General features: G+C 46.9%; 1 protein-coding gene across 2 annotated transcripts in view; it reads right to left on the bottom strand.

Moving 5' to 3' along the window:
* Positions 1-5,043: 5,043 nt before the first annotated feature.
* The window catches only part of LOC100879724 (trypsin), a 52,274-nt gene continuing 42,006 nt past the window's right edge, over positions 5,044-15,311 (bottom strand). Inside the window, exons 2-8 of one of the 2 annotated variants that reach the window (XM_003708551.3) lie at positions 10,338-13,517; positions 9,959-10,074; positions 9,795-9,889; positions 9,552-9,711; positions 9,358-9,468; positions 9,083-9,232; positions 5,044-8,966 (exon numbers count right to left, since the gene is read on the bottom strand). In XM_003708551.3, coding sequence (XP_003708599.2) covers positions 8,721-8,966; positions 9,083-9,232; positions 9,358-9,468; positions 9,552-9,711; positions 9,795-9,889; positions 9,959-10,074; positions 10,338-10,389 — 930 coding nt within the window. In that variant the 5' untranslated portion in view covers positions 10,390-13,517 and the 3' untranslated portion in view covers positions 5,044-8,720. The remainder of the gene's footprint in view (positions 8,967-9,082; positions 9,233-9,357; positions 9,469-9,551; positions 9,712-9,794; positions 9,890-9,958; positions 10,075-10,337; positions 13,518-15,311) is intronic. The other variant, XM_076539184.1, reaches the window with a different exon arrangement.

The raw sequence follows: 15,311 nt of genomic DNA, 5'->3' as shown, positions 1-15,311 counted from the left end.
AACTCCAAAGTGTTCTCTCCGTTTTCGACGACCGGTTAAATCGATTATCGTTCCGGCAACGTCGCGACAGCTTTTCTCGCTCCGTCGAAAGTTGATTTTACCAAAAAATACAGTTACGGAGAAACCGAAAATATTTCGGGGATAAAAAGTACGCGAATTACAAAATGTTTACGGACCTTTCGGTTTATTTAGTCACGGAGAATGTTCGAGTTTAAGGATATCGCGTATCGTAATCCATAGTATACACAGACCGATCGAACCCTATTTCAAACGCGACACGCGTACCATGGAAACTTGGACAACGTATCATTCGTGCTGCACCCTTTCCTTCTCCCTTGGTCATCCCCTATAAATTCAAGAATTACGCGTCGTCACCTTTGTCCGTTTGCGAAAGGGCCGCAAATATTTGTCGGCGATCTTTGCGGTTGTAATTCCACGATACACCCTACCGATCGAGACAACGAGAGGAGAAAGAGGAACAAGATGGATAAATCGATCGAAACGCTCACGATCGGCCGATATGGTCCAGTCCCTCTTATCTCTCGCCACTTTTTTCCCCCAGTATGAACCGTTCTCTGACTGGTCTCGTATCGCGTGCCAACTCTTTCGCGGCAATCTTGTCACCCGAGGCAATTTTTCCCGTTGTAATTCGCGCGAGAGCCTCGTACTCGCGGCGCGTTACCGCGATAATTGCTCGATTTATCGCCAGCATAAATTCCGAACTGCTGCCGAAAATTAGCGGTCGCGAGGTGCTGCTTATTTTTCGCTTCCGGTCTCGTGTTCCGCTGGCTAGAGAGACACGGTCCGATGATCGGTTTAACAAGTCCCCGATGGCAAGATCGCGTTCTCCCGTTGCTTCTTTCGAGTCTCGTTACTTCGAGAATCGTGCTTTAACGCCAACGTAGAACCGACGAGGATTATTAAGCGTGCAACCGTTCGAGTTTTCGATTTAATTTTCTAATTTTCTACGCTACATCGTTCAGCGAGCAGCTACAATTTCCGTCGCAACGATCGCCTTTTAATTACTTCAAACTTTAACAAAATGCAAAATTATTTACGACGAAACCTATCGTTCGAAGAATCGAATTCGTTTAGCGTGTTTCGCTTGTAGAAATGATAAACGCGCGACGACGCGACGGATCGAATAAATCTTTCCGGTGTTGCGAAAAGTACGATACCGTTAACGAACGTGAACGCCGATATGAAAGTTTCGGCAGAGAAATGTTTTGGAAAAAGTTGAAAATTTTGGAAAAACGGCGAGTTCCATGGGTAGAAATCTGTCGGGAAACAAGAAATTACTCGGTAAGTGCCATCGTAAATTCATTTCGAGCGAGCCGCGTAATTTCGGACGCCCCCGAGGTTCGTACTCGAAATATTTTTCCGGCTGCGCGCGTCCGAAAGCCGGAAATTTCAAAGTTTCGGCGTGGCCGCTAATTGTCGAGCTCGATGATCCGCGCGATTCTGCCGGTAGCCGATAATCGAATTTCGCGATTATGCCAGTGACGCGTGCCTGTAAACTTCCCTCCCTTCCCATTCCCTTTTTGTCTCTCCATTCTTTCGTGGTTTCGAATCACCGAATCGTTTGTTTTCCCGTTCCATTTTCCCTTCATTTCGCCAACCATTATGCTTATGGACTTTCATTTCGAGAGAATTACCATCGTATAGTCGCGATTTTTCCTCGTATTTATTCGAATTACTTCGTTCGATGATAAATAATTATCTCGCTGTCTCCCGTTCGAATAAGTCGTACATAAGAATTGCTACGTGTCGTAGAGCGAAGAAACGGCCGACGAAGGGGAAGTTTCTTCGAAAGTTCGCTCTCATTGTCCTCCGTTTCACCGACGAAAATAGGCTATCCGAACTTTCGCTGGTAAACAAAGAAGAATGAAAGATCGACTGGACTCTGTCTTCCTTCCGTCCACCGAACAGGAATAGAGGATGCGCCTCCTAGCTCGTTCGAACGAAACTATAAGTCTAGAAAGGGAAGACAAGTTTCGAAGAAAGGATTAGCGGAAGGAAAAAAAGTTTGTTCGAACAGTGGAATGGAATCGCGAGTTCTCTCGATCGAAGAAACTTTAGACCCGCGTTGCGTTGCATATCCAGCTTCGAGCAGCGAGATAATTAAACTCGTCTAGAAAGTTCGGCGAGAAATCTACGAGAAAAGTTTTTTTCCGTTTCTTCGATTTTATCGAGGATCGCTTCGCGAACCGCGAACTTTCCATGCAATACCGAATCGATCGGTAAATAAAACGTACCGGCAAAGAAGATCGCGAGTCGTATCGAGCAACTGTTCCGAGTCGACGCTAGAAGTAACGCTAGAATTTCTTGGCAAATTAACGCTATCGAGCGAAAATGGCTAGAGGCGTACCCTGTTCCCGTTCGACCCTTCGACGAACATATTACAATAATTGACCAGGGGTTACCTTTGACCCGCGACGATACGAAGGGCCTCGTCCATCGAGCAGCGAGTGGTGTTCGTCGTTGGAAACGCGGCTGCCACGACGACATTTCTGCCAGGATAACCCAATTTGCCTCCCTTTCGTCGAGGGTCGCTGTTGGATCGATCAGAAGAGAAAGGACGATGCCTGTTCCTTCGTTTTGGCCCCCTTTAACTGCGACGAAACGCAGATCCGCGGGCGCAATGTGCACGAGACCGAACCAGAAGGGTCAGTCTGGTCCCTCGTTCGTCCATCGTGCTTCGCTCGCAGAAACGAGGAGGAGAGAGAGATTTCGCGATTCGCAGTTACCAGTAAAATCACGTTCTCGTCGCTATTCAACGGAGAGGGTTCGTTAGGAATTTCGTGGAAAGAAGCGATCGAATTTTTATCGATCGTCCTCGACCGTAAAAATTGAAACTCGTACTTTCTCTACGAGCTACATCTACGTTGTTTCTCGGCGAGCGAAAGAAAGGAAGCTCGATCGCGTATCCTTAAAACGTTGCGGAAGGCAAAGAGCTTCGAGACGGTCGGGTTCGCCGAGTGATTTATCCTTTTCCTTTCTAGACCGGAGAAAAATCTCGACCCGAGCGTCGTCGAACGTCTTGGACGATCTCGAGAAAACGTTGTCGATGCCGAGGCGGTCGAAGAGAGGAAGGGTCACCGACCTAGCTCGTTCCCTGTAGTCAGGGATGCAGAGGCAAAAAGAAAGAACGTCGGTCCGGTAGCCAAGGGCGAGCTGACAAATGGATGGGATTTAAGCGGGTGCAACCGTCAGGGAACGCGCGTTTTTCATCGACGGAAAAGGCCGACCACAGCTTTTAAGTAATTGCATTCCGACGCTCGTTGCGAGACAGACTCGGAAGATAGAGAATCGCTCGTCCGATCGCTTCCGTCGACGTATCATCTCGAGATTCCACCCCGCAAAATAGTCGAAAATCAAGCCTCGATCCCTCCACGAGGATCGAATCGTCTTCGAGTTGCCGGATTCGGACAGAAGGCGAAATTCCCGAAGAACTATGTTCCGATCGTAGAAAAAGAGGGCTCTGATGACCTTTATTTCTTGCGGTATCGTACACCCTCTCCGCCAACGCCATTAGGGACGCTGACAAAAAGGAAAATAACGATGGAACGAGTTTTCGTTCCTTCTTCTAACACTTGCTCTTACCCGCTATGTGTTCGAAACATTGGAATTTTTCAACCTTCCGGGATTTTCGCGCGATGCATTTTCGAATAATTTTCTCGTATTCTTGGAGAAATTCTCTGTCTCGTTTAACGTTAATCCCGTTCCGGTTGAGCGTTTATCTCGAGCCGTTAAGAGCTTTCCCGACAGGCTTTGCGGCTATGGAAAACGACGAGATCGGTCTGCCATAGTTTTCTCCGATGTCCCTAATGAATCTAACATGGTAGGGGTCAGAGACGACCGCGGTCGAAACCAGCGGACGGTTCTTGTCGCTTCTGATGATCCGTGACGCGACCAAACGCGCATCGTGCGGCGATTTCGCGAATAATCTGGAAATCGAAGGTAAACAGCTCGGAATTATCAGATTACTCGCGAACGAGTACGCTTTTCAGGTAATAGAATGTTATCGAGAATTTTTTCGAAAGTTCGATACGAATTCGTTTATATTAACGATTAACCGTAATTGTACGGGAATAAACGAATTCGAAGTATCCTGCGGTGGAATAGAAGTGAAACAGTTTTGGTCGTGCGGTTGCAGAGTTAACAACGGTTAGGGGTTGAAGGACAATCCAGTCCCCGTAATCCCAGGATAATTATTCGACCGGCAGCGTGTCTCGTTTCAACGAGAACACAAACGAATCGTCGAAAAAACTGGACAGAAACGGTCGGAGAATTAGGAAAACGTTCTCTCGGAAGCAGGAAGCCAGACGTAGGTCTCGCGTCAAAGACACGTTGGCCAACGTTGCCAACTGAACCACGAAAATTACCAACTTTCATTACTCGTTGCACGGGACCAGGCGCATACAAGCGCGCCTTCTTTCACGCGAACGTTTCACCGGCAGCGGTCAGCTCTCCGCGAGCGGAGATGAAAGAAGCGCATTTAAACGCGTTTAGCTGTCAGCTCGATTCTTCCTCGTTTTTCCTTTCAACCGTGCTTGCCAGCCGTCTAATTAATTAAATGTAAACCCAGCTCGCCAGCTTTCTCTGCGTTTGCCCGCCCACCCCTGTCTGCGATCTCTTTTTACCTCCGTCCTGCCTCTGCTGTCGTAGCGAGCTTCTCTCCTCGTCGACCGTGCTCGTCTTCGTTCGGGACTCGAGACGACGCTTCGGTGATTCTCCGCTCGCTTATTTGCGTTTACCTAACAGTCGCGTCTTCGACGACCAGACGGGTACGGTTAATTGGCCGCTGCCATACTTCCTTCCTCTTCTACCCTTACCACGGACGACAATCTCACACGATCGATCGTGCGATTACTCGATACGAGTATCTTTGCTTCGCGATAAATCCGGAAATCTACGGATTCACGGATCAGAGAATGTCTTGCGATCGGTAGAACGCGCAGCGCCTTTAGCTGTATCGAAAGGTGGTTCGAAAGAACGCTTCGAAATTCGACCGCATCTCCGTTCACCGCATTATCGGGACAACCTGGCCAAACGCGAGAGGGCAATTACTTAGCCTGGCGTACATCCAACCTTTATCCCTGGCTCGTAAAACGCGAGCATCGCTGCCAGCCCTTAATCCCATAAAGGGGTGAATCGCGAGCGATAACCGGACAACCCTTTCCGAGTGTCCCGGGGATACGTTATGAGCCAGCCAGGACCACCTACGCGAAATCATCCTCTCGTTATCGTAAACGTAACTCGCGTGGACGACTCGCGAGCTTTTGGAATATGGCCAAAGCGAGCTTTGCCCCGTGAACGAAGACGATGGTGCGGTAGTGGAAATCCAAGGCGAGATCTTCGAGCTTTCGTCGAACGCGCGAGGGTTGGCAAACGGAGAAGTTGCTTCCTAACCTCCCTTTCTCTCTCCGCGTTCTCTTTTCCTTTTTCGCGGAGTTAAATTCGAAACGACGGATCGTCGAGAGCAGGGAGAAATCCTCGTGTATCTTTTTTTCATACGGTTTAGGGAATCGATAGGAAGCATGTGGCTCAGTCCGAGCACAGTATATAGAAATCGAAAATAAACGTTGACACTAATAGACGTAATAGGCTTAATAGACGTCCGTGAATTTTCGGGTCAGTAAACTCGAAAAAATTGATAAAATAAATGCTTCCAAGTTTTTATTACGCATGGTACGAACGATCGTACTTTTACCTCGAATTTTAACTTGAACGTTAAATTTAAAGGTAAAAGAATAGATTCTTCTACGGTATCAAGAATGTTTCGCTTCCATGTTCGAAGTTGCTCGAATTTCCGGTCACATCGTCGACCCGAACGACTTTTCTCGCTGCAATCTCTGCCGTTAAAACGTAACTCCTCGCTTTGAATACGCCGTAAAACCATCCCTGATCACGAACGCGATCTTCGACGTCTTCTCGTTCGATTTCTTCCCTCGGTAATCGTTGACCTTAATTGACCTATTCCACGAGTTGATCGCAAACTACCATCGACCCGCCTCGTCGAGCTTCGCTGGTTTTTTTCTTTCTTAAATTGTGACCTTCGTCGAAGCACGACGAGTCCTGGAGGGTAGTAATTGAATGCTTAATATCGCGTTCGCAAAGTTTATGGTTCGTGATAGCAGGGTGGGATTTTGCCAACGCGGAGGATAATGGAGTTATAAATTGACTGCTTAATTTTTTAGGCGCTTCAGCCGAGAACTTTGAAATTTATTTATAAACGTTGTTAAAAGCTTCGTTTAGTATGGATACAAGTTCGTTCTCGACTGCTTACTCTTCGTTAGTCGAGTCATTTAATCTTTCGTTCTTGGCTTTTCTTAGCGCGAGGAAATTTCTACCGCTTCCTGTCTTATTTAGCGCGAACCACCGACCCGTTGGTCGATGGAAACGAATTTTCCTCCTCGTACTACCGATCGTTCCTATTGCTACCGTTTCTCGTCGCTTCTTCTCTGGTCGACAAGATAATCGTAGTTCAAAGATAGAGTTACCGGATGCTCGAATAAAAAGTTTATCGCGCTATCGAGGAGACCTTTTATCGAAAGGTGATACCGATCGTGCAATCTACGCGAACTACAAGAAAGTTTTGTTTAATCTAATCTCGTTGATACGAGAGTTCGATAAAGTTCCGACTAGTTAAATCTGTGCTTGCTAGATTACGGCTAGATTTCTCGTTCGCTGCCCGTACACCGATTAATCGAATAACTAACCTGGAATGGACAACTGCGCTGGCCGATTTTACAACGATAAAGAAAGAAGAAAGGTAAAGTTTGAATTCGTTTAAAACTCGAAGCAAGCTCGATGTAAAAGAAAGAGGGCAAAAGGATGGCTCCCCTTCTCTCCGCTCGCGCATCTTTTAATGAATTCTTATTCGATCCCGGAATTAAAGAGGTCGCGAATGGATGCGGAGTGGCGCGAGGGTACGCAGCATGGGGATGAAAATCCGAGGGGCGGCGAACATCATGAAAAATCCTCCCTTGCGAGCTTAAAGCCATGGCTACGTCGTGGGGGGTGTAGAGACTCGGTGAAGCGAGCCTGAGAGAATGCCGCGTATCAGAAGTTACGTTTATCAGGTGAAACGCGTCGTTTTCGAGGCTGTATAGTTCACCCTTGTACAAGTTCGTTCGGTTCGCCACCCTCGGCGTCTCTGTTTTTCTCCTGCACCCTTCTTTACGATTATTCCTGCCGATCGATCGCGATACCACCGTAAAGCCACCTCTTGGGTTTCAGCATGGATTAACTTTCGGAAACGGAAGCCTTCCTCGAAGGAACGTCGGTCACGCGAGAAGGGCTTGTAACGATCGTTGGATGTGGATAAAGGACATCCATCGGCATCGATCGGTGCCGGTAACTGATATAAATGCTTTATTCGGAAATTGCCGTAAATCGTGAACCGACGGAAAAAACGGAAAAAACGGAAAAAGCCACTCACTCGCCTTATGGAAATTTCGGCCGCGTTATTATGTATTTCGATCGATCGGAACGGTTGCCAATCTCTTTGCTCGTTCGCGGTGCTTCTCCTTCGAGGGGAGATCAAAGACGCCGTTTTCTCTCTAATTACGGAAAATTTCGTCGTCGGAGATATTTAGTTAGACGAGACGTTTCCCTCGAGATATACATGAAATCTTGAAGCAGGAACAGGAAAGGGGACCTATTTAGTCGAAGGAAGATCGGAGATGATGTTTCGACGAAGCTTATAATTCATTCAGCTAGATGCTCAATTTCATGCATTTTGTCTTCTTATAATATACGCTTCTAATTTACTAAAAGTTTTATGCAACTTTACTCCGACTTTTACCCATCTAGTCGCGATTACGATGGAAACTTGTAAGCGATTTGTGAGAATTTCAGCAATCGATATGGCGCGTATCTTTACGTACATATGTCGTCGCGTTACGCGAAACGTTCGAATATATAGCACCGCTTAAATATATTTTTTCGTAGAAAAATGGCAGCAGTCGTAATAAGAAGGTTGAAATTGATCGTTCCAACCCTCTTGTTCGTTCCACGAAGATCCCTTATTACTTGAACAGCGATCTAGTAATTGGCTCGGTTCGTAGGTTGGTCTCGTAACGTCTCGTTCTTCTCCGTCTAGGCGGTCCGTCTAGGCGGTCCGTCTAGGCGCGGATAAATATTTTCGTATATTTCGAGCTATTCCGTTTCTATGGAAGATCGCGAAATTCGATGGACACTTATGGAAATCGACGGACACGATGCTCCTTCGAACATCGTCGATTGTATCGTTAATACATAGGTTTCTCGAGCTAACGTGCTGTCGAGCCCTCGTATTAAGTAGCAACGAGGTTTTTTGCGAGTCTGCCTTTACACGGAGGCTTTTCCATTCGAGATCAAAGCGGAATACACAGGCTCCCTTTGCGTTCCACGTTCCCATTTCTGGCCTGGCCTTTGCCCGTGAAAGCGAGCTAACCGCCGAAAAGTCATCCACCGCGCGCGCGTCTAGCCGGTTAAATAATCGAACCTGCCAGCCACCGGTTTCGAGGGCTCGCTATGAAAGGGTTGAAACGTTATACTTTATGGGCCACAATTTTATCCCCTGTTAGAAAACGGGCATAGGGAACGACGTCGGAATTTTCACTCCTGTGACGTTTTGAACTCGAATCCTCTTCGAGCAAAATCCGGAGAAAAAATGCGGCTCTCTTTTAATCGTGAATGCAAATTTTATAAACAAACAGAATATACATGTTACGCTAAAGACGTTTTAGCAACATCTTGGAAAAAACGATAAAGGGTAACAGGGAGGTGTTGAGCATTTTCTCTCCGCCAGACGAGATACGTCCGAGGACAACCGGTGTTTCCATGTGTTCCTCTATCCAGTTCTGGAAAAAATGAACGTCCGAATAGACACCTGGCACTCTAGGCCGCGCGCAGCCGTCTCCGCCTGAAACGACACCGGCCAGGATGCCGTTGCAGAGCATACCGCCTCCAGAATCGCCCTAGAAATCGTAAAAGATCTAAAAAATCACGGAATCTCTTCGACCGGTCGATCGGCAAACCTTTCGATCGACTATCGCCTTATCGTCGTTGAAACGAGAAGTTTAAGTCAACCTACCCCGCAAGCATCCTTTTGCCCTTCCATATAGCCGGCGCACATCATTCCCGGAAACACGTCCGTCACGTACGACAACAATTTCTTGCAGATACCGAGGTTTATTATTGGCAGATCCACGTACATGAGACGATTGCTCACCGTCTGGTCATCCTGAGCAAATATCGTTTCAAATATTAGACTGCGTTATTTCGGTATACTTTAGTACGATGATTTAGGAAATGACTGGGCTCGTAGAACGGTCGGTTGCGCACACGTCGACTAAATATTCGACTTACTTCCGATGGGTAACCCCAGCCGGCCACTTGACAAACCGTGTTCGGTTCGGGTGTACCGCTCGTTAGAGGTACGACGTTAACCTCGGGTGTTAGCTTGAAAGGAACCTTCAGCTATAAAATAAAAACGCGTAAATCGAAGAGAACGGTGATGCGAGGAAGTTGGAAACGAGAGAAGAACCAAATAAAAATCTCACGGTGAGCAAAGCGACGTCGTTCTGCAAAGTATCTTTATCGAATTCAGAATGAACGTCGATTTTCTCCACCCCCCTCCGCTGTCCGGTCGAACTTTGTTCGTTGAGCAACAATTGTCCAGCGACGACCATGATCGTCCACGGTTGTATCATGGAACCGGAGCTGCGCAACGAACAATACAACTAGCTTTACTTTTTACTTTTTACTTCGGCTAATACTCTTTGAAAAGTTTGAAAAGCACTCACAGAAACATGCAATGTGCCGCGGTAAGAACATGATACTCGCTTATCAACGAGCCACCACAAAAGTGTGCGGCGTTGTAGCTGCGTCTCAACGACACCTACAATCGTTTCCCAGAAAATAATTGACGTTTTCACTCGTTTTATCGATAAGTTTCGTAAATACGTACCTGATAAGGAAACTGTCTGAGTGCCGCCTTGGTACCATTAACTATTCGTCCGGTTAAACCGTAACTCACCCACTCCGCATCCTGATAAGGGATCGCCGTACTGCTCTCCGTTTCGCCTGGCATACAATAAACGTCACGATAAAACCGTTGATTTAATATTTCGTCGAGCGAAGATCGGTTACTACAAAAGTCGTTACGTTGTCAATGGAGGCTGTACGAACGCAAGATTTTTACGATCGGCGCTATGGTGGTGTATAAGACCAATAATTGTCCGATGAACGAAGGAATCGCGGAAGAACGTCGTTGAACGAATTGTTGCGGTATCGTGTTTCGAGGGCGCGTCTATGATACGTATGTTCTTGAAAAAAGCTCGACTTACCTTGAACCGCAGCGCCGAAGAGCAGCACTGTCACGAGCACTAGAGAAATCATGCTACCGACTGGATACGATAATGGACAATCGAACAATTTATCCGACTGCTTATCGATTAGATAACGCAGCTACGAATGCGAGGCGCGTGTCGCCGCGGTCATGGATTACGGAATCGGCCAGCAACCGATAAATCATCGATCGATATAGATCCGATAACGATCGCCGATTATTTTGTTTTCTCGATTACCGTTTAAAGAAGGGATCCGTAACCCGGTTAGTGTTAAAGTAACGCGTACGTCGACACGTTGGTACCAGTGACCGACATTACGAATCGAACGAAACGATCGGTGAAATAATCGAGAAACGAGAACGACCCGACAAATCTGGATGCATGTTTTTATTTTAATTCCAGCTGATTATTTTCGGATAACTGCCCTCCTACCGTTACCCTGAATCTTCGTTAACTCTTCGATCTCCGTTATTATCCGGTTTGCAGGCAAAAATTTTCCATCGATCGTTTAATAATTCGTGCTTCGTATTAGATCGTTTATGGCCGAGCAAACGCGATTTAACGACAGCGTGGAACGCGATCGATCGATCTTGGTGTTGCTTTGAAACCGGTATCTGGTTGTTGTCGTCGTCGCTAAAAGACGAATTAATCGTCGGATGGCAGCGAGGATAAATATTCATAAAAGCTCTTCTGTTCGGTAACGAGTAACGTGGACGAACAGCTACCGTTACCTGGCAAAATCGTGCTTCGAATCGGTGATTATCGTTTCGTTCGATTTCCTGCGAAAACGCAGCTCGACGTCGATGAATCGAATTAACGAGAGCCAAGGATTACCGGTGATTACTTATTATTTATTAAAAGATACTCGACTGGTTTATTCGCCGTTTTAAGTATGTTACAGCTGTCTTCTCGAACTTGATCGAACAATCGATTTTTCGCGTTAAATTATTTTTGTAGATACGTTCGATAACCGTGATCACGATCGTAATCGTTTCTGAAAGAAATTTAATTAGTCGATCGACGTACTCGCCTACTCGCGCGGGTCTCGTTGACGAAAAGAACGTTAAAAACGATTAATTAGCATCGACTTGGATAGGTGGAGAAGCTGGAGCGTACCACTGGACAACGAACTGCCCGTAGGGCTCTCGACCGGTCTGTTAGCCACACGGAGATTGTACACAGGGGTTGTTGTACGGGGTTTGTACGCGGAGCTGTTCGAACACGGGGATGGGTAATGGTGGCTCCTATCAGCTCTGTACACTCTCCTGCTCTCTGGCAGGCCCTCGAAAAGCCCGTCACTAGCAACGATATTCCGTTGAGTTACGCCGATGGTAGGTGAAACACGCGCCCACCGACCACTTTGCATATTGGATGCCCGTTCGACTACCTATTTAACGGCGTCTTCTTCGACGGACAAGCCTCGTTGCTACCCTATTCGAATCTGACTACTACCGATCCTTCAAAGGGTGTCGATACGCTTTCGCTTTCCCTTCTTTATTCCGAACGTTCGATTTCTTCGCGTCCATGCTGCAGCGGCCGTATTTCCTTTTACCTAAGCCCGTTTTACATCGGTAGCGTAGAGAAATTCGAAAGTTGAACGTTTCGGAATGTCGAAATAATGTCGCGACTGTTCGCGCACGGGTAACCTAACCTAACCGGTCGAGACGAGAAGAACGTACAGGAAGCGAAGGAGAATTAAAAAGTACACGGTGCCGAAAGAGTCGCGCGTAAACGTACTCGATCGTCTTCCTCTTTTCTTCGTCTTCCTTTCGCCGTGGCTCCTTCGGCAGCGTTTCTCTCTCCGTCTCTCCTGCACTCCTCCGGATCGGAGACGAGCTACCTCCACTCGACTTCTCGTAGCCGGATCAAGGAATCATTCTCGATGGAACCGAGGATAATGTTTATGGGATGTAATGATAAGGAATGTTGGCTGGGGGCGTTGGCTAAGGTCGACCTTAACCACCTCGTGGTTCGCGAGGCTGTATCTCTCTGTTGTTATTTAGTTACGACCGGTAAAGGGACATCTTTCTTTCGACGCACACCTATACGCGAGCTTATACGTGAACGATACCGAGCCTAGTCATCGATTTGCTGGGACAACGCGGAAATCGTTCGTGACCGAATCGTAACTTCGTTTATTTAGTACTTTCTTTTTGGCGAGGAACGATGATCGCGTCGTTGTTCGATACGAGAGAACGTTGATGACGATAATACTGCTGGATATCTTGGAACCATCTTGGAACCATCCTGGAACCATCTTGGACGCTTCCACGTTGTTTTATATGACAGGTCTTTTCTTGATCTTTGACCCCGTGACAGGAGCCGCTTATCACGATGCTACCGACGCTTTTACGGCTGGACCGACTACTCCTTCTGTTGCTTATATTTCTTACGATCTATTCGGTAAACTGGATTCGCTACAAGTTGCACGAATACAAGCTAACGAGTTGGAAACTGTTTTTTTTTAAATTGAATCAAGCGAAAGTAGCGATCTAATATTATCCGCTTTAACCGCACAGGAAAAGAGAAAAAAGATCGATGATTGTCGAATTGAAAAAAGTATCCTCGAAGCGAATAAAGAGGAGAAGGAGATGAACGTTATTACTAAACTGGTAATACGTGGCATCGAATTTGATAAGAATACGTGTTAAGCAAATACGCATGGATCGTGCCGCGAAGCGTAATAGCATGTACATACAAGTATACAATACGTATAGAGAGAATTGAGATTTCAAAAGAAATACAGCTATCGGTTCGTAGAGAGCTGAAAGATGCAGTATTTATTTTGATTTACGAATATGTATATGTATGTATATTCCAGTTGGTTAGCAGACCGACTACGTCCTTGACAAAGTGGCTAACTCACGACCCTATTCATCCGGTGCCTTCTCCCGCGGGCTTCGCAGCAGCGTGAAAAGAGGAAGAGCGTAACCTTGACTGCAGCGCAACCAGTTAAAGGGCCGTTCAAGGTCTACCAGACGGTTCCCAGTCTATCGTCTGGCCGGCTACTTGGTCGGTTCGCTTGGTCTAGCTTGGTTTGGCTTAGTTTGGCTCGGCTCGGCTCGGCTCGGTTGGTCGTTACGCTTCGCCAAGTGGACGACGGACGGAAACAGCCAGAACGGAACCTTTTCCGTTCACGTGCAAATACGTTGCCTCTGGCCTGTTTTACCTCGAGAACTGGAATAACAAGCGGTGTATTTCTTTTTCCATTCGATTCGTTGTTCCCACTGACGATAGGGCCGGAGAGAGGAAGAGAGAGTTAATTATCGGAACCTTTGGGAAATCGATTTCCGACCGACTGCCGGTGGAAAATGTCTCGTAGTGTTCGAAAAAGAACGGAAAACCTCCGGAGATTCCGGAACAACCGAGATTCCTTGAGATGCGGAAATTGTCCGTTTTCGATAGAAACGAAAAATAAATGCGAAATTCGAAGCTTTTCCCGTCTCGCAATATTCGAGACTCTCGGTTCGATTCCGACTATGGTAACTAAGAGTGTCGTCTTCTAATGAAAATTTTTATGCCGATGAAACGTCGGCATAAAAATATCTATTTTTTTACATCCAAACAATTGGTTACAGTTCGACGAGTTCTTCTCGACGGAGTCGCAGAATATTTTATGGGATTTTCCAGGCTTTCATCGAAGCAGGACTAGGCTGTCGCCATTCCACGAGACTACCCCTGCAGCTTCACCCTTCGATGGAAGTGCTCGTGACGGGTGCCAGTATGTGGCAATCGAAGTGCTTTCCTCGCCGACGAAATTGGGTTGCGCCTTTTTCCATTTTCCCCGCTGATGGCTGCCGTTAGCACGCGATTCTCTCTCCTCTTGTCGTGCCATCAAATCGAAATTCCTCGCAACGATTCTATCACGATAATTCCGCTAACGAACCTAACGATCTTATTTTTTCAAAATACGATCTCTTTTTTTTGCTGAAAAACAATTATTCGTGTACGATTAATAACTTTCCGATAAACATCGCTTAGCCGCGAAGACGGTGGTTAATTCGTAGGAGAGAGGTACCGTGCTCGAAATAAGAGCTTCCCTTCTGCGTTATTAATCAGCCGATTTATTTGCATACCGTGTGCGCTTGGTTTCGTTGGTCAATAGGTTGTTACCTGAAACCAGGCGACCGATTCGAGGACGAGAGGAAACATTTCTCGATGCGAACGACGCGAGATCGCATCTCGTATCTGGTGAATTAATCACAGTCATCTTGCGAGACTCGTGTGTCCGATAATTTTCAACCGGTGAACTGATCGGTGCTTCGGAGGCCAGCAGAGTTCGTTTCAATTACAAATAGAAATTGGCTGGCTCGTAACCTACACCGAGTAAAAGAGTCTGCGCGAGAAGATAACTTATTACGCGATCATTCGTTAACTTCGTCGTTGAGTATTGTCGCGTTCTAAAATTCGTTACGTTAGTGTACGTTAGTGGTGCGAGAATGATAACGATCAGGCGCGATCGATCAGCGAACAATTGGCTCGGCTAGTCGAAGAGATAAAGCGTACGCGATCGTACGAATCGCTGATCGAATCCATTGTTCGCGTCACGTTCACGGCATTCGGGCATCGGCGATGCGCATTAAAGAAGATTACCCGGTCGGATCGTTTTCTGGACGTGAACGCTGGCCGAAGGAAAAAAATTGCGCGCTTACGATCGCGAGGCACGTTACCTACGCGTCTCGAGGAGGCCGTAATAAAAGCGATCGTATCTGGACGGGCCGTTACTCGGTCCTCGTAAAAAAACCTCCTGACCGATCCAAGATCTTGGCTTTCCGTCTCTTTTTTTTTATTTTTTTTCCCGACAACTTTGTGCCTCGGTACGCACCAAATGCGTCCTCGGAATCTCCGGTTCGCGCTATTCGACGCGTCGAATGTCCAGTGTGCAGAATGGAACCGATCATAACTTGTCAACTGTATTCGACACCGATTCGACGACGATGGTCAGACTCGAGTACGGCGAAGATTTCTACG

This window comes from Megachile rotundata, chromosome 13, assembly GCF_050947335.1.
Source record: "Megachile rotundata isolate GNS110a chromosome 13, iyMegRotu1, whole genome shotgun sequence".
NCBI lineage: Eukaryota > Metazoa > Arthropoda > Insecta > Hymenoptera > Megachilidae > Megachile > Megachile rotundata.
The sequence above is the reverse complement of the archived record's forward strand: the minus strand, read 5'-3'. Positions and strand labels throughout refer to the sequence as shown.